At 49.6% G+C, this 26,166-nt stretch overlaps 1 protein-coding gene and 1 long non-coding RNA gene across 4 annotated transcripts in view; one reads left to right on the top strand and one right to left on the bottom strand.

Annotated features, from left to right (window-relative positions):
• The window catches only part of LOC127058596 (uncharacterized), a 47,701-nt gene extending 29,628 nt beyond the window's left edge, over positions 1-18,073 (bottom strand). For all 3 annotated transcript variants that reach the window (XR_007776399.1, XR_007776401.1, XR_007776400.1), the window contains exons 1-3: positions 17,539-18,073; positions 16,706-16,861; positions 11,085-11,188 (exon numbers count right to left, since the gene is read on the bottom strand). This is a non-coding gene — a long non-coding RNA (uncharacterized LOC127058596). The remainder of the gene's footprint in view (positions 1-11,084; positions 11,189-16,705; positions 16,862-17,538) is intronic.
• The window catches only part of PKD1 (polycystin 1, transient receptor potential channel interacting), a 137,092-nt gene that overhangs the window by 60,319 nt on the left and 50,607 nt on the right, over positions 1-26,166 (top strand). The window contains exons 5-15 of the mRNA XM_050968755.1: positions 1,222-1,890; positions 2,704-2,887; positions 8,810-9,024; positions 11,454-11,569; positions 11,654-11,780; positions 13,711-13,985; positions 14,534-15,283; positions 17,546-17,677; positions 19,601-19,776; positions 20,657-20,790; positions 21,644-25,266. Coding sequence (XP_050824712.1) covers positions 1,222-1,890; positions 2,704-2,887; positions 8,810-9,024; positions 11,454-11,569; positions 11,654-11,780; positions 13,711-13,985; positions 14,534-15,283; positions 17,546-17,677; positions 19,601-19,776; positions 20,657-20,790; positions 21,644-25,266 — 6,401 coding nt within the window. The remainder of the gene's footprint in view (positions 1-1,221; positions 1,891-2,703; positions 2,888-8,809; positions 9,025-11,453; positions 11,570-11,653; positions 11,781-13,710; positions 13,986-14,533; positions 15,284-17,545; positions 17,678-19,600; positions 19,777-20,656; positions 20,791-21,643; positions 25,267-26,166) is intronic.

Consider the following 26,166-nt stretch of genomic DNA (forward strand, 5'->3'; position numbering starts at 1 on the left):
GTATTAGAGAAACAAGGTGGGTGAGGTAATAGCAGAGCTCTGGGTGCCTGGAAAGCTTGTTTCTCTCACCAACAGAATTTGGGCCAATAAAATACAGTACCTCAGTCACCTTGTCTCTCTTTGGGAAATACAGGCAGTTGTTAATGGCTAGCGCTGATCACATGTGGCCCATGGGATGTAATTGGGCTGGTATTTTAAAAAAGGTACTTTCCAAGCATCTATAATCATAACAAGGGTCTTTTCTCATGCATTTCTAAATAGGTAGCATGGCTCAATGACTGCCCTGGGGTTTCAGCGAGACCCGGGCAGGCAGATGGGATTGTTATGGGAAACCGACGCGAGGACAGCAGTGTTGAGATGTTTTGGGAGCACTGTTGTAGCAACAGTCAGAGACAGACCAGTAAACATGCCTCAATTGCGTGGGCAGAATTGGACACGAGGCAAGGAAATCCCAGCTGGGCTGAGGCTGTGTACGCTGCAAAATCAGTGTGTGTTTGTGGCAGGGAAAAACCCCCACCCCTCTTAGGCAGGCCAAGAATTGGGGAACACAAGTGAATAAGTTACTGCCCTGGGAATGAGATCTGCTGCGTATGTCTGTTTCTGGGGTGTGTGTGTGCACCATGTGACTATGTGTGTGTATCCATGTGCCTGTAGGTTTATACCCTCTGCTTATCCACAGCACAGGATGGGGCAGCAGAAGCTTCACCCATATACTGCCCTGTTGGGGTGCCAGTGTGCACGCACCGCTCCTTGGATGGGTCTGGGTGTGGGCTTATTGCTCAGATACCAGTGACGTTAAGTGAATGACACTAGGTCCTGCAGAGAATTGGTGGCAGAACCAGAAAGATGTGCTAGCCACACTCACTCCGAAGCAGGGACTCAGGATCAGATCAGCTTCATATCCTGTGGGAGCGGAATATTCTCTGTGGTACTCTTTATTTACTGTGCCTTGCTGCTCCATAAATCTGTGCTGATGGCCGGGTTTTCCTGTCATCACCGCTACAAAGAGATTGGCAAATGCCACGGGTGGATTAAAGGGTTCCCAGGCAAGACTGCAATAGGAAATGCTCAGAATAGAAACCCTCTGCTGTGTAGTCTCCCTGCAGCTCCCGGCTTCGGGAAAGTCCACTTGCAGAGGTGTGGTGTCTAACTGAGGGTTCCGATGAGTTATGGCCTGGCGTGGTCAGTTTGCAGCAGGCTTCTCTGTTCTCTCCCCTCTAGGAGCTCCTTACATAGCATGCTTGACCGACAACTCCACAGGGGCAGCCGATTCCGTCATCCTCTTCGTGACCGTTCTTTCCGCAAACCTCAGCGAGGAGACCTGCAGCGCCCTCTGCTATGCTGAAGCCCATGAGTACGGCGGCTTTGGCGACCAGGAGCAGTGTCTGTGCGGCGTGGCCCTTGAACCAAATTCTTCCTCCAGTTGTTTGCCGTTTTGCACTGAGGACTCTGCTAGGCGGGCCTGTGGTGGCCCTTCCCTTGTCCGCTCTATCTTCCCAGCACGGCTGCACGCCTCTTTCACAGGTTTCCACCGCCCTCACAGCCTTCACCACATGTTGGCCTTCAATGTCAGTATTCCACTTGCTGTCAGCACTTTACAGTGGGACTTCGGGGACGGATCAGGGCTTCTCAACACTACCGAAAATGCAGCACTCCATCAGTACGCCTTGCCGGGGCGCTACAACATCACTGTCACCCTCTTCGTGGGTGCCAGGGTCACCTCCGTGCAGACAGACGTCGAGGTGGTGGCTCCCCCAGAGCGGATAGACCTGCAGTGTCCTACCCTGGTCAGGACGAACGAAAGCCTGGACCTACGGATCAGGAATAGGGGTGGCACCGGCCTAGCAGCTGCATATAGTATTACTGCAGAGACTGAAGAGCCGGGCAAAGGTGAGTCGAGTTTGGCTGATGAGGTGCCTGCTGAAGTTGGGTTGGGCTGGGCGGAGGGAAGAATTACACTGAGAACTGGTTCCTCCAAAAATTCCTTCCTTTTGAGGCCCTGCCAGCACCGGGAATGAAGGGCCCGCGTGACCACTGCCCTGCATCTTGAGCACTTATACCTCACTGCCAATTGGAGTAAGATCTTCTTGTGGCATTTTGCACCCACGTTGCACTGGTGGAAAGGAATGCACAAGACACAGGGCACCGGAGAACCAGACCCACTCAGTCCAGATAGACCAGGCGTTCTCAATACCCAGGGTTTCTTCCAGTCCCCCAGCACCTTTTTAGTCATCTAGTCAATCTCGCTAGGCATGCCCTGCAGAACCCGTGTGTGGCCATGCCCATCTGCACTACAGTATCTGAGCACCTCTAGCTTCTTTTCTTAACATCTTCCTCATATCCTTCCCTACCTCCTCCATATTCACTCTTCTCTAAATTCCTTCTGTCTTAGTCACATTTTCACATGCCCTAGATTATGTAACAACCTCCACCCACTACGGCCCATTCATGGGGTAAGAACCCACGCCTCTCAGCACCAAATGCACAAGCACCTGTGGCTGGAGCTAAGGGAGAAAAACAAAGGGCTGGTACTTCTAGTCGGTTCCTTAGGGTTAGGGTCCAATAGAGGGAGACATGGTCACACCTGCTGAGCTGATGTCTTACACTTGCATTGTGGGGTCTCACCAGTGGGTCGGGCGTCCCATCTTCCAACACGTGTCCACCTCAGGGGCTTCAAGCTTTGTCTTTTTTCTCCTCATACAGTGGTTCACCCAATGTGCCCGTCAGATGGCCTGGTCTTCCCCGGCAACAATCACTGCTACCAACTGGTGGTGGAGAAGGCCCAGTGGCTGGAGGCCCAACAGCACTGCCAGGTCCATGGTGACGGAGAGCTGGCTTTCGTGAGCAGTCCTGAGATGAAGAGTTTCTTGGTCTCTCATGTCATCAGGTTAGTGAGTGCAGTCACGGCTGGGATTTGCTATGGGCAGGGTCGTTGCCTGGTGCATCTTCGTGCCATTCTCACGGCACCCACAGTCCAAGGGGCACCTGTGCTCTGCAGGGATCGGCAGCAGACAAAGGAAGGGGTGTTATAACCCCAAGGTGAATTTACCTGTTGGCTGGGCATAGCTGGCTCTGCTGATTAGCCCCCCCCCTTTCTCTCTGGAGTGTCTGGGAACCATAGAATCATAGAAGATCAGGGTTGGAAGGGACCTCAGGAGGTATCTAGTCCAACCCCTGCTCAAAGCAGGACCAACCCCAACTAAATCATCCCAGCCAGGGCTTTGTCAAGCAGGGCCTTAAAAACATCTGAGGAAGGAGATTCCACCACCTGCCGAGGTAACCCATTCCAGTGCTTCACCACCCTCCTAGTGAAATGGTGTTTCCTAATATCCAACCTAGACCTTCCCCACTGCAACTTGAGACCATTACTCCTTGTCCTGTCATCTGCCACCACTGAGAGCAGCCGAGCTCCATCCTCTTTGGAACTCCCCTTCGGGTAGTTGAAGGGTGCTGTCAAATCCCCCCCATTCTTCTCTTCTGCAGACTAAATAATCCCAGTTCCCTCAGCCTCTCCTCCTAAATCATGTGCCTCAGCCCCCTAATCATTTTCGTTGCCCTCCGCTGGACTCTCTCCAATTTGTCCACATCCCTTCTGTGGTGGGGGGCCCCAAACCTGGACACAATACTCCAGGTGTGGCCTCACCAGTGTCAAATAGAGGGGAATAATCACTTCCCTCAATTTGCTGGCAATGCTCCTACTAATGCAGCCCAATATGCCGTTAGCCTTCTTGGCAACAAGAGCACACTGATGACTCATATCCAGCTTCTTGTCCACTGTAATTGCCAGGTCCTTTTCTGCAGAACTGCCTCTTAGCCAGTTGGTCCCCAGTCTGTAGCAGTGCCTGGGTTTCTTCTGTCCTAAGTGCAGGACTCTGCACTTGTCCTTGTTGAACCTCATCAGATTTCTTTTGGCCCAACCTCCAATTTGTGTAGGTCACTCTGGACCCTATCCTTACCCTCAAATGTATCTACCTCTTCCCCCAGCTTAGTGTCATCCATAAACTTGCTGTCCATGGGTGCAATCCATCCCATCATCCAGATCATTAATGAAGATGTTGAACAAAACTGGCCCCGGGACCAACCCCTGGGGCACTCTGCTTGATACTGGTTGCCAACTAGACATGGAGCCGTTGATCTCTACTCGTTGACCCGACGATCTAGCCAGCTTTCTATCCACCTTATAGTCCATTCATCCAGCCCATACTTTTTTAACTTGTTGGCAAGAATACTGTGGGAGACAGTATCAAAAGCTTTGCTAAAGGCAAGATATATCATGTCCGCCACTTTCCCCATATCCACAGAGCCAGTTTTCTCATCATAGAAGGCAATTGTGGTCAAGCATGACTGTCCTTGGTGAATCCATGGTGACTGTTCCTGATCACCTTCCTCTCCTCCAAGTGCTTCAAAATGGATTCCTTGAAGACCTGCTCCATTTTTCCAGGGACTGAGGTGAAGCTGACCAGTCTGTAGTTCCCCAGATTCTCCTTCTTCCCTTTTTTAATGATGGGCACTATCTAAAGATGGGAGAAGCAGTGCAATATGTCAGGGTTACTGCAACCATTCATCAGAAACCCAACCTCCCAGGGCATGTGTTCTTGGGGCCTAGGGATGGCAGAATATAGTTGCATCAGGGTTACTGCATCCAATGAGGAAAATGCCAAGGTCCCTAGGCATGTACGTCTGGGTGAAGGTGGAAGGTTGTCACTGAATGAGTAGGAGGAAGGTACTGGAATAAACACAGCCGTACCACAGCATCCCTGTCTGTGACCCTGGAGTGACGACTGAGTTTGTTAGGAATTAAATCCTGCTAGAGAAGCATTTTATTCTGGTTTATTGCATATGGATTGTTTGAAAGAGACCTTGGAAACCCCATTCCCTGTCTGCTCTCTGTGGGCATTTAAGAACTCAGGTCCTTTTAGTGAGGATCAAAGCTTGCCCTATGTTTCTTAGCTGCAATTTTCCAGCTCCCCGAACTTTGGCACCGCCCTCCACCCCAGACGTGGCAGCAGGGCTCTGCATGTCCAGTTTGCAAAGTGCTTCAGGAGTCGTGGTGACAGGAGGCAGGTGCCATAGAAAGAAAAAGGTGATGCTGTGAGCCTGCCTCTCTCCATTGAGTCTCACGCAGCTGCCCAGTCACATGGTGTCCGCCTCAGCCGAAGACCCTTTTGAGACAGAGCAGCCCACTTCCCCAAGTGTTGGGCTTTGAAGGCATCTGTTCCACCTCACAGCCAGTGCTTTCTAAACAGGCAGCATGGAACATGTCAGCCTTTGATGAAATCCACCCCACAAATGCCCTTTCTGCAACCAGCCACCTGAAAGGGGGACTGCTCAGACCTTCCCAGGGGCCTGACAGCTCCATGCAGATGCAGATATTGGCGGGGCTTCTTAATAAACATGTCCCAGAAAGCACACGGGACTGGAGCAGCTGCATGTGATGTAGCCTTTGAACAGGCCTGCCCTGGGCCCAATGGCCTTTCTCCTCAACTTGTTTTCTTGTGTTGCTCCATTCACACTGGGATTGATCCCGAGATTACAAACATGTGCGCCCGGCAAGGCCAAGTGAGAGGAGCCCATCCTTTCCGAAGGGTTAGGAGCTGGTCACTCGGTGCATTGATTTATCTCGCATTGCGTGCAGGGCTTTGGATGGACTGCAGTGGCAATGAAATCATGAGACCTAGAAAGGAGCGAGCCGACCAAGCTGTTTCCCAGCTGCCACAGCTCATTGTTCTCCACTCCGGCTCCCTTCTTCTCTTTATTTATTTATTAATTTATTAATCCGTTCAGATAAACATGAATGAGACGATTCCAGGATGTGATTTCCCTGGCGATAAAATGGAAATGAAGTACAAGCCATGTTTTTTTGGAACGCGTGACTTCCAGGGTTTCTTGTGGGAAAATGACAGAAGCAAAATCTGTTTCCCATTAGCGCACACGGCAGTTATGGTCACTCTCTTCTCTTCCTCTCTCCCGTCACTTGATGATCTTTCCCAGAACCAGTGTGCTCTGAACCAGTTCTCCCCACCAAGAACCTGGGCCCTGTGAACCAGTTCCCCCACACCTACAACCAGTGACTCTCCCCTTCCAAAATGCTAGAACTTTTCCTCTCCTGCCGGTGACCCAAGATAGACAGATCATTAGTTCTCCAGAAATGCTACTGCTGGAATAAAGAAAGTGCAGTCCAGCTCCTACTTCAACTGAGAGAATTTACCCTCATTTAGAGATACTGGACCCAGCAGCCAGGGAGGGGGCAAAGGAATTGTCCAGCCAATCTTGGTTGGTTTGTTTCTTTTTTTAAATGTTTTATTTTTGATGACTTGCGGTTAGATCATAGCTGGAATTAGAAAAGGAAAAACTCTATTGGGTTTTACTGATGACAGCAAATAGGCTGTTTCCTAGCCCGCTCTTCTTAATCCCTTCCAGTGTTTCAGGAACAAAGCACAGCAATTGTTTGTTTTTTTAATCTGATTTGTGATAAAAATTACTGATTCACAGAACAATTATGTTCATCGTTGTTTTTCAGTATGACCTCATTAATCATGTCTAAGGCAACAATTTAATCATGGGTATTTTTAGTAAAAGTCATGGACAGGTCATGGACAAGAAACAAAAAATCACGGCCCATGACCTGTCCATGGCTTATACCATAAATACCCCTGATTGAATCTTTGGGGGGGAGGGGCACTGTGCGGGGCAAGTCTACGGCACCAACTGTGTGTGGAGCCCTGGGGGCCTGTTGCCACTCTCGCCACCTGGGGGGTGCCCCAGGGACCCGCTGCCGATCCAGCAGCAGCTTGGGCGGGAGGGAAGCCCCGGGGGGCCAGTGGCTGTTCTGGCCACCATGGGGGGAAGCCCTGGGGCCAGCCGCTGAGCTGTGGCGGCTCCTGCCGTCCCCAGGGCCAGCCACATCGGCCACTGCTTGGGCAGGCCCGGCTCTAGGCACCAGCGCTCCAGGCATGTGCTTGGGGTGGCACTTTCCAAGGGGCAGCACTCCAGCCTCCTTTTTTTTTTTTTTTTTTTTTTGCTTGGGGCGCAAAATGCAGGGAGCCAGCCCTGAGCAGAGGTGAGCTGCAGTAGTGGGGGGCACGGTGGGGGGTGCGGGGAGGGCCGCAGGAAGTAACCCTAGGGGGGGCAGAAGAACCAGTCCCCCCCTAGATCACCTCTGCCTCCTCTCCTGAGCACGCCGCCACTCCGCTTCTCCCCCCTCCCTCGCAGGTAAGCCTGGGAAGGAGGAGTAGGAGGGGAAATGCGGTGTGCCCGGGGGGAGGAGGCAGGGCCGAGGATTTGGGGAAGGGGTTGGAATGGGGCGGGGAAGGGGCGGAGTTGGGGCGGGGCCGGGGGGGGGCGTGGGGAAATTTTTTTGCTTGGGGTGGCAAAAAACTTGGAGCCGGCCGTGGTCCCAGGGGTCAGCTGCTGAGAGCTTCCAGAACAGTGGCTGGTGTGCTGGCTGCAGGGGCATCCAAAGGCTGCCAGCAGAGCCGCTCCAGCAGTGGCCAGTCTGGCTGTCCCCAGGGCCGCTGCTTGGGCACCCCTGGGGTCAGCCACACTGGCTGCTGCGGAAGTTACTGAGGTTGCAGGAAGTCACAGAATCTGTTACTTCCGCAACCTCCGTGGCAAACACGGAGCCTTAATCATGTCATCTGGTGAAGACTTGTTGGTGGAGAGACACCAATTGTCTCCTTAGGCTGCTCTTTGCAAAGCAGCTTGCAAAGCACTACCTTGTGAGCATCTCAGTTTTCAAAAGTGAAGCAGTGATGGGTGCGATTTGGAGGGGATACCTTTGAGGTGATGGTACAAGTGGGGCAGGGAAGGGTCGACAAGCGATGCTTTCTGCTGTGAGTTAATATGGAACAAATGCCTTAGCATACGAGCACTATCTTTTGGGTGAGATGTAAAGCAGAAGTTCCTGGCTGCCTTTGACCAGTGGAGATCCTACAGGATTTTCCACAAGAGCCAACTTTGGTGATCAGCCAAAATTCCAAATTGGGCAGTTATATTCCATTGACCTAAATCAATCCTGGCAGTTTCCACTGTATGGGACATTCTTCTTCACTTCCATGTCCTACATTGCTTTGCTCTGCTCTTGTATTCTACGGTGTTAAACTCTGCACCAATGCTATTCCCAACTCTAGGGGACATGCATCCGATGAAGTGGGTATTCACCCACGAAAGCTCATGCTCCAAAACGTCTGTTAGTCTATAAGGTACCACAGGATTCTTTGCTGCTTTTCCCAACTCTAGTGTTACTGGAGAATCTCTATTTCTTAATGAGAAGTTCCTATAGGTGAAACGCAAGGTTTATAAAAGATATAGGCAGCGCTGATAGGTAATGGAAATTCTCCTTTATCTACAGTGCAACTGTTCAGGAGAACCCACGTTCTATCCCCAGCATCATCAGGAGGTTCCGAGTGCAACTCAATGACATGTGTGAAGATGCTGCATGGTCCCAGCTTTGCTATATTATTACATGGCAGATTCTGGTAGCGCACCCATCACCATGGCATCTGTACTCCTTAGGAGGCAGCTTGCCTTATGAATTAAATGCCTTTATAACTATGGCTTTAACTCATTAGCAGGTCACAATATGGTTTGCTACTTAGGAGATTGTCTTTCAAGAATCGCGTCCTTGAGGTAGAATGAGCACTGCAATAATTTAGTAATTAAAAGGGCTCTTTGAATATTGACTGACACGTGGATGGAAGCTGTTATGGTTATTTTCATCGAGAACCCTGGATGGATGGAGTCTGTCCCAGATCTTTTCAATACTTGTGATTTCCTGAAAATTCTGGCATTATTTTGCATTGTTTTGAAGGGGCCTTGATGTCTGGATTGGATTCAATGATTTTGCAAGTGCTGGAGCTCAGCAGAGGGGTGAAGGATTTAATCTGGAGAGCTGTCAGAACTGGCTGCCAGGAGAGCCCCATCCATCAAATGCTGACCACTGTGTCCGGATGGGCCCAACGGGCCAATGCAACACCGACCTGTGCATGGCCAAGCACAGCTATGTGTGCGAGTACAAGCCAAAAGGTGGGCTCTCCTGCTGCCCTGCTCTCAGCAGGCCTTCTGCACCTGGGTCTTGGTTGGAGGTGGCATGTCTCAGTCCAAAGGGAAGGGCCCCATTGTTTTTCTGGTTAATCATCATCTTTGTTAGATGGAAGTTGGGAATTTCCGAGCCTCTTACAAATGTTCTGGACAATAAAAGCATGTTCTGTGGGGTCCCCAGAAGGAAGGCAGAACAGGCCAAATGGCCTATTTTATAGCCACCTACAGTATTTGAGCGTGCACTAGTTTGGAAGCGCAGATACCAGGTTTGAGTGCATAGAATAGGTCATTGCTCACTTCAAGTGTAACCTAGTAAGTAGGACAACCCATTGATTTGTAATTCAGACTCGACTAGCAGCCCTGGGAGAATAGCCAACTGACTTGCCATCAGTTAGTGTTTCTCTTGTGGGTTTTGAAGCAGACAACTTGCACACTGATGGAGCTGCAGCCCAGCCCGCTAACCCTTCCCAAATGTCTAAAATGTTCTCTAAAAATACGCACATACTGGGTTATCACCCAAAGACATGGCCTCATATTCTGAATAAAACACACGCAAAATATCTTGGAGAAATATGCTCTCAGGCAGTGGGTCTTGAAGTGTATAGTGCCCATATGTCACAACAAACTCCCTCTCACTGCTGGGAAGTTAGGGAGGAAGACAGAACAAAACATGGCTGCACCATGCGCTTTTTCATTCTTTGGTCTTTTTCTATGTTAACGGCTTGTGCAGCACCCCAATTGTCTCTGCATTTCCTATGATTTTGTTGGATATTTTTTTCAGTTTGCACATTAAGGGCAATAGAAGCCCCATGGCAGCAAGTCTCGGAGCCTGGGTCAACTGATTCAGGCTCTCGGGGCCCAGGCTGCAGGGCTAAAATAGAAATGTAGACAGTTGGGCTCAGACTGCAGCCCGGGCTTTCAGACCCTCTCCTGCTCGCAGGGTCTCAAAGTCCAGGCTCCAGCCCAAACCCGAATGTCTACATCGCTATTTTGAACCCCACAGCCCCAGCCAGGTGACGCTGAGACTTGCTGCTGCAGGTTTTTTAGTGCAGTGTATAAACTGAATAAGGAAAAGAGGTGGAGGTTAAGTGAGGGTTAGCTACACTCCTGGGTCAGCTTTGACCAGCTAAATTGAGGTTAAAAAGGTGGTAAGCTGCATCTACACTAGGAAAAAGTCAGGGTTAGCTAACCTCAACTTTCTTTCCTAGTCTAGAAATACCCCCAAAATCTGCTAGCACAGAGGACCCTCTGCCCCATCCCTGACAGTGGTACATCTGTACCCTAGCCTGGGATGGAAAGTAATGCCGGCATCCACAGGGTTACCTTCTCTGAGCTCACCAGGCCTTCAGGGCTGGTTCAGCTCCTGTCTTTCCTGGAGCCTCCAGCTTTATGGGCACTGCAGGAAGGCTGCCTTCCTTTCCTGCACCTGCAGTACAACCCGTCTGCTAGAGCTGCAAATGTTTCCTCTGTTTGGAGAGCCATGGTCAGGTTCACTGAAGTTCGTGAACATGTTGGAGAGCCAGGGACAAGCTTTGGGTGCGCCCGTGCCAAAGCTGGAATGTGCACTGGCTCCAGGCATAGGCTGGGTATCTGGCTGGCCTTTCAGGGTGACTCTGAGTGGAGAGTCCACTGCGGGAAGAAGCCATCTTAGCAGAAGACCCCACCCTCCTGCAGCATAGGAAACCCCCCTCTCCCCCATCACACAGACAGAAGGAAGAAGCAGACCAGCTGGAAGACAAATTCCTCACCCCAGGGAGAGGGACTGGAAGACAGAGTGGGATGTTGAGAAGAAAGAGAATAAAGATGGGATGGGGCTCAGATAAAGTGTAAGGTAAAGAGACGGGGACCCACTCTGACTGTGAAGGAAGGTCCCAGTAACTGCTCACTGATAGAGTACCCCAATGTGTCAGAGTACTCCAATGCCTGCCCTGGTTATGAGCAAGCCTGAACTAGGTGAGGTTATTTTGATGGAAACCAGGTGGCTTTGGCTGAGTTTTACACAGAATTTGGGGGGCTGCATTTATACCCAATAATTCAATACAAACCTCAGGGTGTGAATCCTGTGTGAAGGAGGACGGGCAGAGTTTGCAGGATTCCCAGAAGACGAAGCCGCTGACCGTTGCGCCGCTCTGTCATCGCGCTGGGAACGCTGCAAACATTAATTACACAGGGTGGGAAGGGAATCAAAACCACAGCGTGGAGAGAAAGGTAACTGAATCATAACCACAGCTGCCTCTCCCCCAGAACTGAGGAATCATGTGATTTGAACTGGTCCAAACCCCATTTTGTAATTCCCCCTGTGATGGGTGTTACCATTCTGATCTGTGATGTGATCTAGCGTGAGCAGGGCCAAGACACAAGCACAGGACTTGCTGGCTCTCATCAGCTTTGCCTAATGCTTCCCTTGAAAACAGGAATTCTCTTGAATGCCGAAAACTTTTACGTGGGCGACCCTGCGTTTGACACACCCAGGTCTGTGAGATACGTGACAAGAGAAGCTTCGCTGCCGGCTCCATTGGACACTGTGGAGGTAAGAAGGGCTCACATCCTAGCCCCGTGGAGGGAGCTCCGTGAGCGGTGCAGCAAGGTGAAGGCCTTGGGTTTTGTTTTCCAGACAATGGTGTTCCCCAGTTTGGAGTTTCAGCAGGAAGCATTTTTAACGGCCCTTGAGTTTGTGACTCAAGAACTGCAGCGGTCTATTCACGTGAGGTTTCAGGTGCACAGACCAACACGCAGAGAAGGTACAAAATCTCCTCCCTTTCCCTGACTCCAAGTTCTTTTAAAGGTGACCCACACTGGGTTTGTGGCCTTTCCTCTTCTTTTGAAAGGAGGCCTGAGAGAGGCTTTATGATGTTTATATTTTTTAAATCTTGAGAAGTCTCAGGTGAAGTCTCACCTTCCCTCGTTTTGCTGGGGGATGTCCTGGGGGCATCTCAGTGCATGTGCATCGATTGGAAGTTTGAATCTTTAACACAGTCGCCTGTTCCGCAAAATCTGTGTTGGGTGTTGGCGTTAAACTAACAAAACAAAGACACTTCCCCTGGCCGTGGCTGCAGCTTTCCACCACTTCGCTTCTGGGATACTGCTGGCGTCACTTGCTCTCTGGTCCCACGGCGCCTCCTGGGCCGGATCGGCCCTGGAGTTTCTGAAGCAGACATCAAGTGAGAACCCTCCCCACTCCTCACACAACAACCAATGGAGCCATTCCAGTCTTCTCTCCAAACCACAGAGCAGCTCAAAAATGGGCCAAGCCTCCAGAGCTCTCCAGCCTCCTGTATTGGCAGGGAGGCTCCCGCTTGTGAATGAGGGGGGGCACTCTAGACCATGCCTCAATGGTTTGAGCCTTGGAGGACTGAAGCTCTAAATTATGGAGACCCCCCAGGAGTCCTCCAGGACTCCAACCATAGAGATCCTGCCTCTAGGATGGCTCCCAACTCACATGACATAGAGATAGGAATAGAGCAGTGGGCATATGTGAGGGAGAGACAGACACTCTAGCCGCCAGACATTCTATGGCTGTGGGCTGGTTGTGTGGGGAATAGTCTTCTCAGAGAATCTAGGGTTAACGTGTGTGTTGGGTGGGGAAGGGGGAAACTTGAGGTGAGGAGAAGCTGGGAGGGGGGAGTGGAACCAGGACAGCGATGGGGAAGATGGAACCAGTCAGAGAAAGGGGATAGGTGGGGAAATGCAAGGAAGGATTTGCAGTGGAAAAGGAGTCACAGAGGAAGTGTCTTTGGATGGTGAACAAAAGAGGGGATTTATGCAAAAGAGATGATGACTATTCATCAACTATATAAATGTCAGGGCATTACATTATTAGCATACAGTCTGCAGCTTTTGGGACCTACCCCCTGAAGTCAGTGAAGTTGCCCCAACTTTCGCTAGGTCTGCATTTGGTCCAAGGTTGAAGCCATAGGATGATTTTTCTTATAATGGATTCCAAAGGCTTTCTTGAGGAATTGTCGCATCTCATGAAATATGAAGACTAACCAGATCTTGGTTCACCTTCTGCATTATTTCTTTCTACTTGAGAATGCAGAAAATGTAACACCATGATGGATTGTGCTCCGTCTAGTCCCAAAAGTTAACAGGGGAGAAAATTTCTTCCTGACCGTGAAACATGACAATAGAGCATCCTTATAATTTTGGCTGAAGAGGGATGAATAGTATGGTCTAACAGGCCTTTTCCATGAGTCTCAGTGCAACTGTGCAGAAGTCACAATTTTTGTGGGAATGAATTTTCCCACAAGAAGGTTTGATGCAGTCACACAGTCCACAGTTGTGAAAAAGAAAAGATATTTTGACATTTGAAAATTGATATTCTGACATCTAAGTGCTAACTTGTGAAAACTAACAATGCATTTTCAACGTTCAAAGCCAGCTCTGCTAAAAAAAAAATGGGTCTGCTTTTGCTTGGAAATAGCTCTAAAATTGGAAAAGGGACCATTTTCTCTCTACAAACTGTGCAATCTTAATTAAATTTTCCACTAACATGGTCAATTTTTGGCCCAAAGAGCAAATGCAGTTGATTGACATTTTTGACTTTTTCAAATTCATGGAAAAATGTGAGAAAACCTTGAATTTTGAGTATTTGGAGAATTTATTCTTAATTTAATTCTACACAAGTATGTGCCTGAGCTATCAGATTTGTTCTTTCCTCCCGCCTTCCAGGTTACAAGGAGGGAAAAAACGCTACATATCCATTCCACACTTCTCAGGATATTGGGAACTGGACACTACTTGAATGCCCTGCTGGTTTCCAGTGGTGTCACTTGACTAATACATGTTTGTCGCTAAGCAGTTGCTGCACCGCAGTGGAATGTGCCAATGATTCCATCACCAATAGCACCAACTCCCTTTCTTGGCACAATGAAAGCCAGCTCAGCTATGAACTCCTCAAAGAGTTTCTCTTCACTATACCAGCTAACACCTCTGCTCAGTATCTGGTAAGTGCAAATTAACTGGTATAACCAATGTGTGGACAGGGCTGTTTTCCTTGGGTACTGAACTATGGGTCCAACCTGTGTGGCAGGTGTTATCCCCATTTTACAGATGGGGAAACTGAGGCACAGAGCCATGAAGTGACTTATTCATGATCCCACAGCAAGTAAGTGGCAGAATCTGGAACTCCCACTTCCTTCCTCTAGCCACTTCCCAGTAATTTGTTGCAACAATAAAGTGGATGGAAGGGTCAGTTTTCAAAGCTTTGTGCAAGATTTTAACAGGGCCATGCTCATTGCATTTAACAAGAAGGTTGAACTGCAGAATAAAACTGATGTTTATCTCAGTTTACAGCACATCCAATTCTTAGCGGCAAAGAGGGTAGCATTTTAAGAAAGCTCCCTGAGCTACTGGATTTGCTGTGGTCTTTATCCTGGCTGTAAATCCAATGGTAAACTTTCTCACCTGCCCAAATATGGGACTGGTGATGGGGATTGCAGTGCCTGCTGAGAATTTAAGCCATGGAATCAAAATAATCTCTACCCTTTCACAGGTGATGTTTAAAGGTGAAGACACCTTTGTCAGGCCTAAGGATGTCTTCAGCATCCAGCACGATGCAGCGCCAGGCTTGTTTCTCCAGTGCCAGCCAAGTACGCTATCACCTTACAGAATGAACTACTTAAGCACAAATTCTTCTGACTGGGTGCCCAGCCTGTCTGCCAACCTCAGCGGTGCAATCTGGAAGAATGACACCGTGTGCTCTCTCAGGGTTCTCTATGCCACTGAACAGATAACACCGCTTATCAGTCAACCCAATCCCGGGCTGGAGCATCATGGTCTGTACACCGTTAAAGCCACAGTAGACAATGGAGTCTTTAGTGCCAACTTGTCTTGCAGTTTCTGGGTCACTTCTCTGGTGTCAGGCCTCCGTGTCATTCACCCCTCTCCTCACAGTGGCAAAGTCTATGTGCCAACTAACCACTCTTCGCTGGTGGTGAAGATATCCTCAGGGGTGAATGCGACGGCAAGCTGGCTTGGCGAGAACCGGACCTTTCCCTTCGAAGGGGCATGCCCGCCAGCCATTGTTCCACTGACAGCAGACTGCACCAGGGACACCAATGACACCTGGTTCTCGGTGGTCGAGCTGAGTGGCGGTGGGGAGAGCGTGAGCACCAGGCTGCTCATGGTGGAAAACTCAGTGAGCTCCCAGAACATCACTGTCAGAGTGAAAGTGGAGGAGCCCATTAGAGGACTCAGAGCGACCCCTGACCCGGAAACCAGAGTCTTGCTAAACACCCGGGTGGTGAGTCATTGCACTGTTGTTAAATTATTAATAATGTTTTCATTGCAGCCTTTAATGCGAATGCTTTGGGTTTGGGAAACAGCCCTGATGTAAACAAGGTGGATCACAGGTGCACTACTAATGAGGACCTGCACCTCCATGTGATCTGCTCCATTTTATGCATGTCAGATAGGGCCTTTGATCCCATGGCAAAGTGCCAACACAGCTCCTCACTAGGGAAGATGTGGATGCCCCTAAATTAGGCGTGTAATTTAGCAGTACACCTCCTGATGTCGACCTTAAATATCCCAGCATTAGGGTAGGAGAATGTTACCCTGATAGGAGAACGTTAGCTCAGCGTTTCTTTCCTTGCTCCTATAAATTGCCCAAATGATCAGGGAAGGTCAGGGTTCATGTTCCTCTGACTTCCTTTTGAAGTTCTGATTTGCTGTCACAAATACCATCCACCCGCCAGCTGGAGCTATATATACTTTCTTTGTCTACCAAAGTCCTGTAATTATCCTGGTGTCTTCAGTCCTTTTCTCCACTCCTCTTTCCCCACTGCAAAGTTAAACCCTGCTCAGAGGCCAAGGAATCGCTGTTTGGTAACTACCTATTAGAACTGTCAAATGCTCTGTTTTAATCTTTGGCTGCTTAATGGCAGAAAATATGCAAGTCCGTGCCTGCAGTCCCTGTCGGTCTCATCTCACCAGTTGGTCTCTGCAGCTGTCGGGTTAAGAAGTCTGATTGTGCTAATGAGACATGTTCTAGAGGAGCAGGAATCCAACTCTGGCCTGCCAAGTGCAACTGGATCTATTTAGGCTTTGGGTCGGGTATTTCCTAGTGAAAAGGGTCAGAGGTTCAGTTCAGTGAAGCAGCCAAAGCGTGGCAGCATCTGCAAAGTTATCAGAGTCTCTTGGAACAGGAAAGAAGCATAGTCTTGTGGACAGATCTCCAGGGAAGGGGTGTAGTCAGGAGACCTGGGTTCTGGTCCTAGTTATCCCATTGGTGAGCTCCATGAAGCATCAGTCTCTCACTGCGTGAATTTCCCCATCTGTACAAGAAGGCTAAGAATGCTCACCCACCTCCGTAAATTGCTCTGAAACCTATGTTTGAAAAGTGCTCATTACTATTATCTGGAAATATTGGAAAAACAGGTTTTCTGGAACATCCCATTAAGTGAGACTCTGTCCCTTTTTAAGGCATGAAAGCAGTGGGGAAGAGTCGACAGCAAAATAATTTAGATTGTGAATTCTTTGGGGCAAGGCCCTGGTCTGATTACTGTATGTGATGTAAGAGCCATGCTTACCTAAGGAGCTGTAGCCTGGGATTTCAGCAGAATTTAGCCCCCCAACTCCCACTGACTTTTAGTGGGACTAGGATACATCCCTCCTGAAACCCCTTGGAAAGAACTAATTTTAGGAAAGACTACTTTGAAATTACCTTGAAAGGAAACTCAACAATAGTCACAGTGTTGTTGTTATCCCCCCTGCTGAGAGTCTCCAAGTTTTGTCCCCTCCTTTCGCTTCTCTGTTTGGAGACTTTGATTGAACTAGCAGCAATAAACAGGATTTCAGGTTCCTCAATGCTGACCAGGAGCTGGAAAGAGAAAGATGTCTGACCATCTGAGGAGGGGAGATTAGCTTGGACTATGAAAGACCTAAAGGGACTAAAAGTAAACCCTACTGTTCACTTTCCATTCAGTCTAAAAATGAAATCCCCCAAAATACAGTAACTAAAAGGCAGAGTCTAAAGGATGCAGAAACCATTTCTTGTCCTATCAGCAGCTGTCAGTGAATCTTGAACTAGCCTGTAAGATTGAATCTGTTCTGTCTTCTGTTCAGCTGGGAAGTGCTGTGCATGCTCTTTCATGCCCTAGTGCAGAGGTTCTCAACCAAGGGTCTGGGGTCCACTGGGAGGCCATGAGCAGGTTTCAAGGGGTGCTCCAAAATACACCAGAAAGCAAGGTTGGCGTTAGACTCTCACTGGGGCCAGGGCAGAAAGCCGAAGCCCAAGTCCCCTGGTGCGGGGCTGAAGCTGAAGTCCGAGCAGCTTAGCTTCGTGAGGCCCTCTGTGGGTTGGAGCCCAGGGCAATTGCCCTGCTTGCTACCCCACTTGCTACCCCCTAACACCAGCTCTGGCTTTTAATCTCCTGGATATGCAGAAAAACAGTTGCTGAAGCACAGGGGGCCCATGGAGTTTTAAGAGCATGTTGGGAGGGGCCTCAGAAAGAAAAAGGTTGAGAACCCCTTGTCTAGTATAAAGTGTCCTCGTACCTTTCAGAGCTACATCCCTGTGATGGAGGCCGGGTCGGATGTGACTTTCAGATGGACGGTAGACGATAAACCTTCTTTCACTTTTTACAACGTCGTCTTCAACGTTATCTACCAAAGCCCAGCTGTGTACAAGCTCTCGGTAAGCCAAGGCCTCTCCCGTGGCACCGTTTCAGGTCTGCTTTTCCACTGGGTTCCACTAGCTGAAAAGGGAAAGCAGCAGTTTGACAAGGAGGAAGAGATTTCTGCCCACGCCCTGCCCCATTCGCAAGCCAGTTGGTAATGCAGGCTGTGCACTGCAGTTTCCTGAAAAGGCTTTTGCTGCACTTGCAAAGCTGCTTAATCTTTAGCTTTGCTCTGTTCTTCTCTTGCAAAGGAAAATGGTGAGAGCTTCCTTTTGTGTCCTCCACTCCACTGCTCTCTCTTCTTCTCTCTTCCCCTCTCCTCCATTCCTCGCCTCTGTTCTTCTTTTCCCCTCCTCTGTTCTTTGTTCCTCCCCCTTCTCCTTTTCTCTTCCTTTGTCCCTATTATCTCCGGGTCTCTCCTCTGCCCATTTACTTCCTTCCTTCCTGTCCATTCTCCTCCCATGTTGCTTTGCTCCTCTCTTCCAGTTTTCACAGTTCATCTTGGTCCCCTTTTCTGACCGCTCTGATCTTTCTTCTCAGCCCCCCTCCAGCTTTGCCCCCGGCCCTCCGCTCTCCTCCATCCCTGCCTTGTCTCATTAGAAGTGCTGAAGCTGCACTTTGGATGCTTGCATCCTACACCCTCCGTTATGTCTGGAGCTACTCACCTGCCCCTGCCCCTGCCCCTGCCCCTTTAGGAAGCTGCTGATGCTCCATCAGTGGCTCTCAATGCCTGTGCACAGCAGCTGGAGGCAGCTTGCTAGTGACAAGGCTCAGACAGAGCCAGCGAATGAATGATTGGTAACTTCAGGGCTGGAAGAGTCTCCTGGGTCATGTGCACTTGTTGAGTTCCAAGGCAGCAGGGCAGAAATTCCTCTCCCTGACTCCAGAATCCAGTTCTACCTTGAACAGACCTAACAGTGGAGCCATGACAGCTTCACAGGGAAGATTATTCCACTGGGCATGTGACTTTGTGTCATGGATGCTTTCCAGTTTGAATGGGCCTCTTCCGACAGTCTATTACCCTGGCTTTCTGCCTCTCGTTACTCCCCCTACCCCATTCACACTTATTTACCAGCTCTCCCCTGAGCTGCTCAGGCCCTGTTTCCTTTCCCTCTCCCCAGTCCCTTTCAGTGTTTTCCCCTGGACTCTCTCTCTGGTTTATTGGAGTTTGTCACACGGGCACTCACCACCAGGGGTGCCTCCTCCTGGCTGCCCTGGGGATTAGCTCTTTCCCGGTCTGGGATCCCCTTCTGCTGCTTGCTGCATGCCCTACTGCCACTCAGTCTCTGCGACTGGGTGCTTTTTCTTCGTGACTTGGCTTTCCGACCAGGTCATTATACGTGTTTCCCCCTTCTGGGGTATCAAAGTCTTTCTAAGTCTCTATCCACACTGTCCAACTAAGGCAGTCTGCCCACTCACTGCCCCATGGTACCACTCCCTCAGGGGCTGGCAGGGGAACCTGGGCCCACCCTCTGCTCTGAGGCCTTCTCCTCAGCAGCTAAGGTCTGCCTTATCCCACACCTTGCTGCTTTTCCCCTGAGTCTTTCCTACCTTTCTGGCTCTCCCTCCCAAATTCCCTTCTCCCAGGGAGTAACTGTACACTTCCCTTTATAGTCCCAACCACACCTCCCTTCCCCCTGGAGCCTTCCTTCTGTTGCCAGTCCCTTGGCTTTGTGTAAGCCCTGCTTATTCCCTCACAGATGAGCTTGCTTCCAATTAGTGGCCTCCTCCTTGCCTAAATCTCTCCCCTGTTTGTTGCTTAATTGGCTGATTGGGCCCGCCTGGCCTAATTCCGCTTGCTCAGGGCCCGTTTGGGGAGACACCCCATCCCAGTGTCCCTTTAGCACTGTGAAACCCAGATCCCTCCTTGGTGCTGTACTCCCAGGAGCGTGGTGAGGTGACCTCAGAGCCATTCTGTTTGTCCTGCCTGTCCCTAACAGCTCACCGCATCCAATCACGTCAGCAATGTCACAGTTGATTACAATGTCACAGTGGAGAAGATGAATAGGATGAAGGACCTGACCGTGTCTGAGATCCCACTGATCCTCCCTCAGAACACAACCGTGGAGCTTACTGCCAGAGTACAGATCGACTCGGCTGTGGACGCTACTTTCTTGTGAGTCCTTTGCACGTTGCCCAAACCTTAGGGTCTCACTGTGCATAGCTCAGGGGCTTTGCTGTGGCTGATTTCTCACCTGAGGGCCAATTGATTTAAATGGATATTCGGCCTAATTCGCAGGCTCTGGGTTATTCATTCCTCCTTGCTCATTCAAGGGAAATTCCGATTGAAGTCCCTCGGAGGTTGACTGAGTGAGGCCTTTGCTAGGTGATCCTTCCTTTGTCTTTGTCTTCATTCCTCACCTGCTCAGAAGAGAATCATCACAGAACTCCCTGTGCAGTGTCTCTCCTCTCCTATGGGATATGTTTTGGCACCAGGGAAGGGTGTGCTGCTATTTGTAATGCCAGGTTTTTGGAACAGGAGCCGAGGGATGGTTAACTGGAGCAGGACCAGAAAAGAAATCTGATAAAGAAATCTAAATACAGTGGTACCATAACAACAAAGTCTGGTACTTACACAGAAACTGATTTTCAGAGGGGCTTAGCATCCCAGCGTTCCCATTGGTTTCAGCTGGGGTAGTGGTTGCTCAGTCATTCTGGAGGTCTGTCCCATAATGCCTTTCTTCTGTAACACTTGCTGGTTGGTTAGTTAGAAATGACTCCTTCCCTTTCTCTAACTGCCACCATACTCCTGTCACCATGACACTGCGATGGGATTAGAACAACTCACGTTGTGATACTCGGAAGTACCCTCTGGGGTAGCTCCTTGGGTAACCACAGTGTTGTGACTGTAGCAGAACACTGGGAATAGCACTGGGGGTGCTTACGGGATTCCAGGTGGGATCCTAAGATGCTCCAAAAGCAGCTTCCGTTTCACTTTGTAATGACCAGCTCATAGCCTGCATGTCTGATCTGCATGTCTGCTTTCCTCTCCCCAGATGGGATTTTGGAGATGGCGGTCATGAAATATATCAGTTTAAACCGCCATATAATGAGTCTTTCCTCATTCCTGATCCCAGCGTCCATCAGGTTGTGATCGAGCACAACGTATCATACACCTATCAAGTACCAGGTAAGCTCTGTTTGCGTATCCTGGGAGAAAGAGGCTTATGCAGTTTTATTGCACTGGGGGCTACAGGGGTCAAGAGCTTCAGAAAATCCTAGCACCTCCACACTAGAGAATGATTCAGAGGCCTGCACGTATCATTAGTTTCTTTCTTGATTAAACTCCCTCCACTGTTGGTGCTGCTGGTCATTGGCTGTAATGAACAATAGACGAAGCCCTGGCAGAATTAGCATCAAGGAAGGTGACGATGACCACAGGAGGCAGGACTGGATGATCAGTCATCATCTCTGACTGTGAGAACCTGTTCACAACAACAGTTTCATTTCTCCTCTGGATCACTGGTTCAAATCTAGCCCAGACTGGAAGTGTCACCATCCGATAATCTCACTGGATGTGTGTTCACATCATAGAAACTACCCTCATCGGCACAGGCAGATTTCCTTCTTGGCAATCTCAGGAGATAGACCAATAGCAGAATGGCCTGTGGAGAGTGAACTTCCCTCACATCCAGGGTTCGGGTCAGAGATGAGGCACAGTTGAAGGGCTCAGGAAGAAGCAGTATGCATGATCACTGCCCTGTTCATCCACTATTATGTGGATGAACAGAAAAAGACTTAGTCTCCAGAACTGTCAGGCTGGCCTCTTATACAGGTAGGCCGGCCACACATGCATGTCCTATTTTCATGCACCCTTAGTGGTAATGAGAAAAAGAAGAGACATACAGTATGTGTGTGGTACAGAAGCAGAGCAGTGTCTATCTGGAATGTTTTTAACCTTTCCCATGAGGCCATTGAGGCCTGTGGTGGTTGCGTGGACCCCTCCAATATGACTGCCCATGTTCTGCTCTTTTCATCTACAGGAGAATACATCCTCGTTGTTCTAGTGTCAAACAGTTTTGAGAACCTCACCCACCAGATCCCGGTTCATGTCCACAATTACCTGACTGACTTGACTGTAGAAGCAGATGCAGATGTTCTGGTCGTAGGCCAGCCTGTTACCTTCAAAGCCGATCCACTGCCATCCCCCTATGGAGTCTGGTACACCTGGGACTTTGGGGATGGCTCCTTGCTGCTGCTGGAGAGCCAACCTAGAGTGACCCACAGCTATCAGACCAAGGGGGTATACAACGTCAGCCTGACAGCCAACAACACGATTAGCAGCGTGGAGACACATCAGTGTTATCGTGTCTTTGAAGAGATCACTGGGCTGAGAGTTTCATCTGACGAGGTGGCAGAGCAAGGCATCTCAATATCAATAAATGCTTCAGTGGAGACAGGGGACAATATCACCTGGATATTTGACATGGGGGATGGGACCATACTGATGAGCACGGTGCCAGCGGTAGAACATAGGTATGAAAAGGATGTCAACTGCTGCACTATTAACGTGACAGCTGTGAATCCCGTGAACTCTGTTTCGCAGACTGTGCCTGTCCGAGTATTCGTCCTGGAGGTCCTCAAAATAGAGCCTTCCTCTTGCATCCTGGAACACCCCAATGTACAGTTCACAGCATACGTCTCAGGGAACTCCGAGAACTACATTTTTGACTGGACCTTCGGAGATGGCTCATCCAACGTCACTGTTTATGGGGACCCTGTGGTGACGCACAATTTCACCCACAGTGGAATCTTCTCTCTCTCCCTGATTCTCTCAAGCAGTGTGAACAAGGCACACTACTTCACCATCGTCTGTGTGGAGCCGGAGATTGTCAATGTCACGCTCCTACCCTCCAAGCAGTTTGTGAGTCTTGGCAAAGAGAGCAATTTCCAGGTCAGCGCCATGCCTCTGTACCAATACAGGTACCACTGGGACTTTGGGACCAATGATTCCGCTAGATCCGGTGGGACTGAAGTGAGTTACACTTACAAGAGCACAGGGATCTACCTGGTCACAGTGACCGTCTCCAATAATGTCTCGTTCAACAATGACACGGCTTTTGTGGAAGTCCAAGAACCAGTTGGGGTAGCAAAGATTGAATACAACGGGACAAGGGTTTTGGAGCTCAACCAGATCTATCTGTTCTCCGCCAGTGGGAATGGGACCAAAGTGAGCTACTACTGGGACTTTGGGGATGGCTGTAACCAGCTTGGACCGATCATCACCCATTCTTACAACAACACTGGCAACTACACTATCAGCTTGACTGGCTGGAACAATGTAAGCAACTGTGAGACCAGGCTCAACCTCACAGTGAAGAGGCGACTCCAGGGGCTTACCATCAATGCCAGCAGGACTGTGGTGCCACTGAATGGGTCAGTGAGCTTCGTAGCCACTCTCCTAGCTGGCAACGCTAGCCGATATTCCTGGATCCTGTGCGATAGGTGCACACCCATCCAAGGCTCCTACACCATTTCCTACACATTCCGGTCCGTGGGGACTTTTAATGTCATTGTGACGGCGGAGAATGAGATCAGCTCGCTGCAGGACAGCATCTTCGTCTACGTCTTGCAGCAGATCGAAGGACTGCAGATTGCCAGCAGCGACCTCGTAGAGGACACCTATTTCCCAACCAACAAAACGCTTCATCTGCAAGCGGTGGTGAGAGATGGGACAAACATCTCTTACAGCTGGATGGCCTTGAAGGACAGCACCCCCGTGCAGACATTCAGTGGGAAGATCTTCTCCTTGAGCATCCTGGAGGCTGGGAACTATACTATCTATCTGAAAGCCACTAACATGCTGGGAAGCACAACTGTTAACAGGACAGTGGAGTTCATTGAAAGTATCGGCCTTTTAAAACCTTCTGCCTTCCCCAATCCGGCTGCCATAAATGCCTCTGTTAACATAAGCACCAGTGTAACCAGTGGCACTTGCCTAATATATATTTGGCACCTGGAAGATGGTTTCTCTCCTGTTACCATTGAACCCTTCATCATACATTCTTTCCAAAGACCTGGGGCTACAGCAGTCACTGTCACCGCTGAAAACAAGATTGGTTCCACTAATGCATCAGTTTACATCTTTATACAGGAACCCATAGTGGGGTTGAGGATTGGGACTGCAGAACTGGACAGCTACATCCCATCGGGCTCCGTGGTGACCTTCAGCGGTGAACTCGAAAAGGGGACCAACGTGACATGGCTGTGGGAGCTACCAAAAGGCTTGCAGACTGGACAGACTGTGGCGGTGACTTTCCCTAAGGCAGGTTTTTTCTCTGTCCATCTGAATGTGTCCAATGACATCAGCTGGGCTGTGGCCAGCAAGAATATCACAGTGCAGGACAGGATTGAAGGGCTGGAGCTTTTTGTGAGCAAGAAGGTGGTGGAGCCTGGGGAACAGATCTCTTTTGTGATCAGCATGTCTTCTGGTTCCTCCGTGAGCTATTCGGTGAACATAAGTGGGGGCTACTCCGTGGTGCTCAATGGTTCTAGGTTCACCCATGAGTTCACCGAGAGCGGTGACTACCTCGTGATGGTGATGGTGCAGAATGAAGTCAGCCGGGAATGCACACAGGTGCTTATCTCAGTACTGGAAGCCATCCATGACCTAAGGCTTGTGAATTGCTGTGAGAAGGGCATCCCAACGGGAACAAAAAAGTCCTTCACTGCCCAGGTTGGGAGTGGCTCACGGGTGTCGTACTCCTGGCAGTTCTCCTTGCAGAAAGAGCACAGCCGTGCCCTGGTCAGCTTGGCGGGCAGAAGTGTCTCCTACGCTCCAGCGGCTCCAGGACTGCTAGAAATTCATCTCAGTGCTTTCAATGACCTGGGGTGTTTGAACATCACCAGAGTGATCCAAGTCCAAGACCCAATCGTTCAAGTCTCCCTTAAGCCGGCATTGTCCTTTGTGAACAGGACGGTGTTGTTTGAAGCTTCCGTGCAGCCCAGCGCATGGCAAGTTGTTTTCTGTTGGAACTTTGGTGATGGTTCCCCAGCTCAAATCACAGAGGTGGCAGCTGCCAACTACTCCTACCTGAAGGCCGGAGATTACCAGGTGGAGGTGAATGCCACCAACCTTGTCAGCTTCATGACAGCCCATCTCACAGTCACCGTCAGAGTCCTGGAGTGCGAGGAACCAGAGGTGGAACTAGCCCTGCCAACACAGGTAGTCATGAAACGATCCCAGAGGAACTACCTGGAGGCGCAGATAGACCTCCGTGGCTGCGTCAAGTACCAGACGGAGTATCTGTGGGAGATTTACAGAGCACCCAGCTGCCTGCACTTTGGTGATGCCGACAGGGTTCACCTGCTGAGCGTTGACGTGAGCAGGCCCCAGCTGGTCATACCCAAGCTGGCCCTGGAAGTAGGAAACTATTGCTTCGTCTTCTTTGTCTCCTTTGGAGACACCCCACTGTCCAAGAGTATTTTTGCCAATGTGACTGTGACACCGAGTAAGCTGGTTCCAATCATTGATGGGGGATCTTACCGCGTGTGGTCCAACACTCGGGACTTAATCCTGGATGGTGAGAAATCCTATGACCCTAACCTGAACGATGGTGAACAGACGCCGCTGCTTTACCGGTGGTCCTGCACATCTTGCTCCAAGGTAAGAGAATCTGCACTGCAAAATTAGTGATAATTAGTTGCATTGCAGTAGTACCTAGAGACCCCAACCGAGGATCAGGGCTCCATTGTGCCAGGTGCTGTGCGCACACACAACACATTTTTGTGTCTGGGCTGGGAAGGCATAAACGGAAGAATTTGTAACTGACTCTCAGTAGGGTCACAAGGGAAATGGGGGTGGGGGGCATAGTACCCAGCTCAGAAAGATGGAACAAGATCAGTCACAGGAGTCCTTGTGATGGCTTATCATGCCTATATGCTATTCCTGCGCACCGCCCTGAGCATTTGCAGTGAGCCAAGGAGCTTTCCCTGCATCTGCCATTGCATCTGGCCTCTGGTTAACTGTTCTGGTGTTGCTGCTGCTTTCATCTTCTGAAGGCATTACAAGGACAGGTACCAATGTCAGGAGGCTCAAATTATGTATGTGTGTTCTAATCCTGCTTCCATTAGAGTCATTTAAAAACCTTCAATTTCAGCAGGAGCCAAACGAAGCTTTTGAAGGATAAGCACAAATAACAGTTGGATACAGGACACTGTTCCTCTCTGGTCGACACATCGAACCAGTCTTGGCCACCAATAAAAAAGGATCTCCCTTCAGAGTCTCATGGCAAACTCTCTCGATTAATATTGTCTTGTTGACACCCAACTGTCTTGTTTATTGAAAGACCTTTTCTTTGGTCTTTTCTACTTCCTAAATGGAGGTTTGTGCATCAGACTTAGCGTAAATGCAAGCACTCTCATTTGTCTGCCTTCTGGTAGCATATTTACAAGGTATTTAATAGAATTATTTTTTAAAAAATATGGAGGCCATCCGAAATATAGGGGTGTTCCAAGAGTTGTTTACTAACCTGATGGAAAATACAGTGTGCTTACCGGTATCCCA

Source organism: Gopherus flavomarginatus, chromosome 9 (genome assembly GCF_025201925.1).
Source record: "Gopherus flavomarginatus isolate rGopFla2 chromosome 9, rGopFla2.mat.asm, whole genome shotgun sequence".
Taxonomy (NCBI): Eukaryota; Metazoa; Chordata; order Testudines; family Testudinidae; genus Gopherus; species Gopherus flavomarginatus.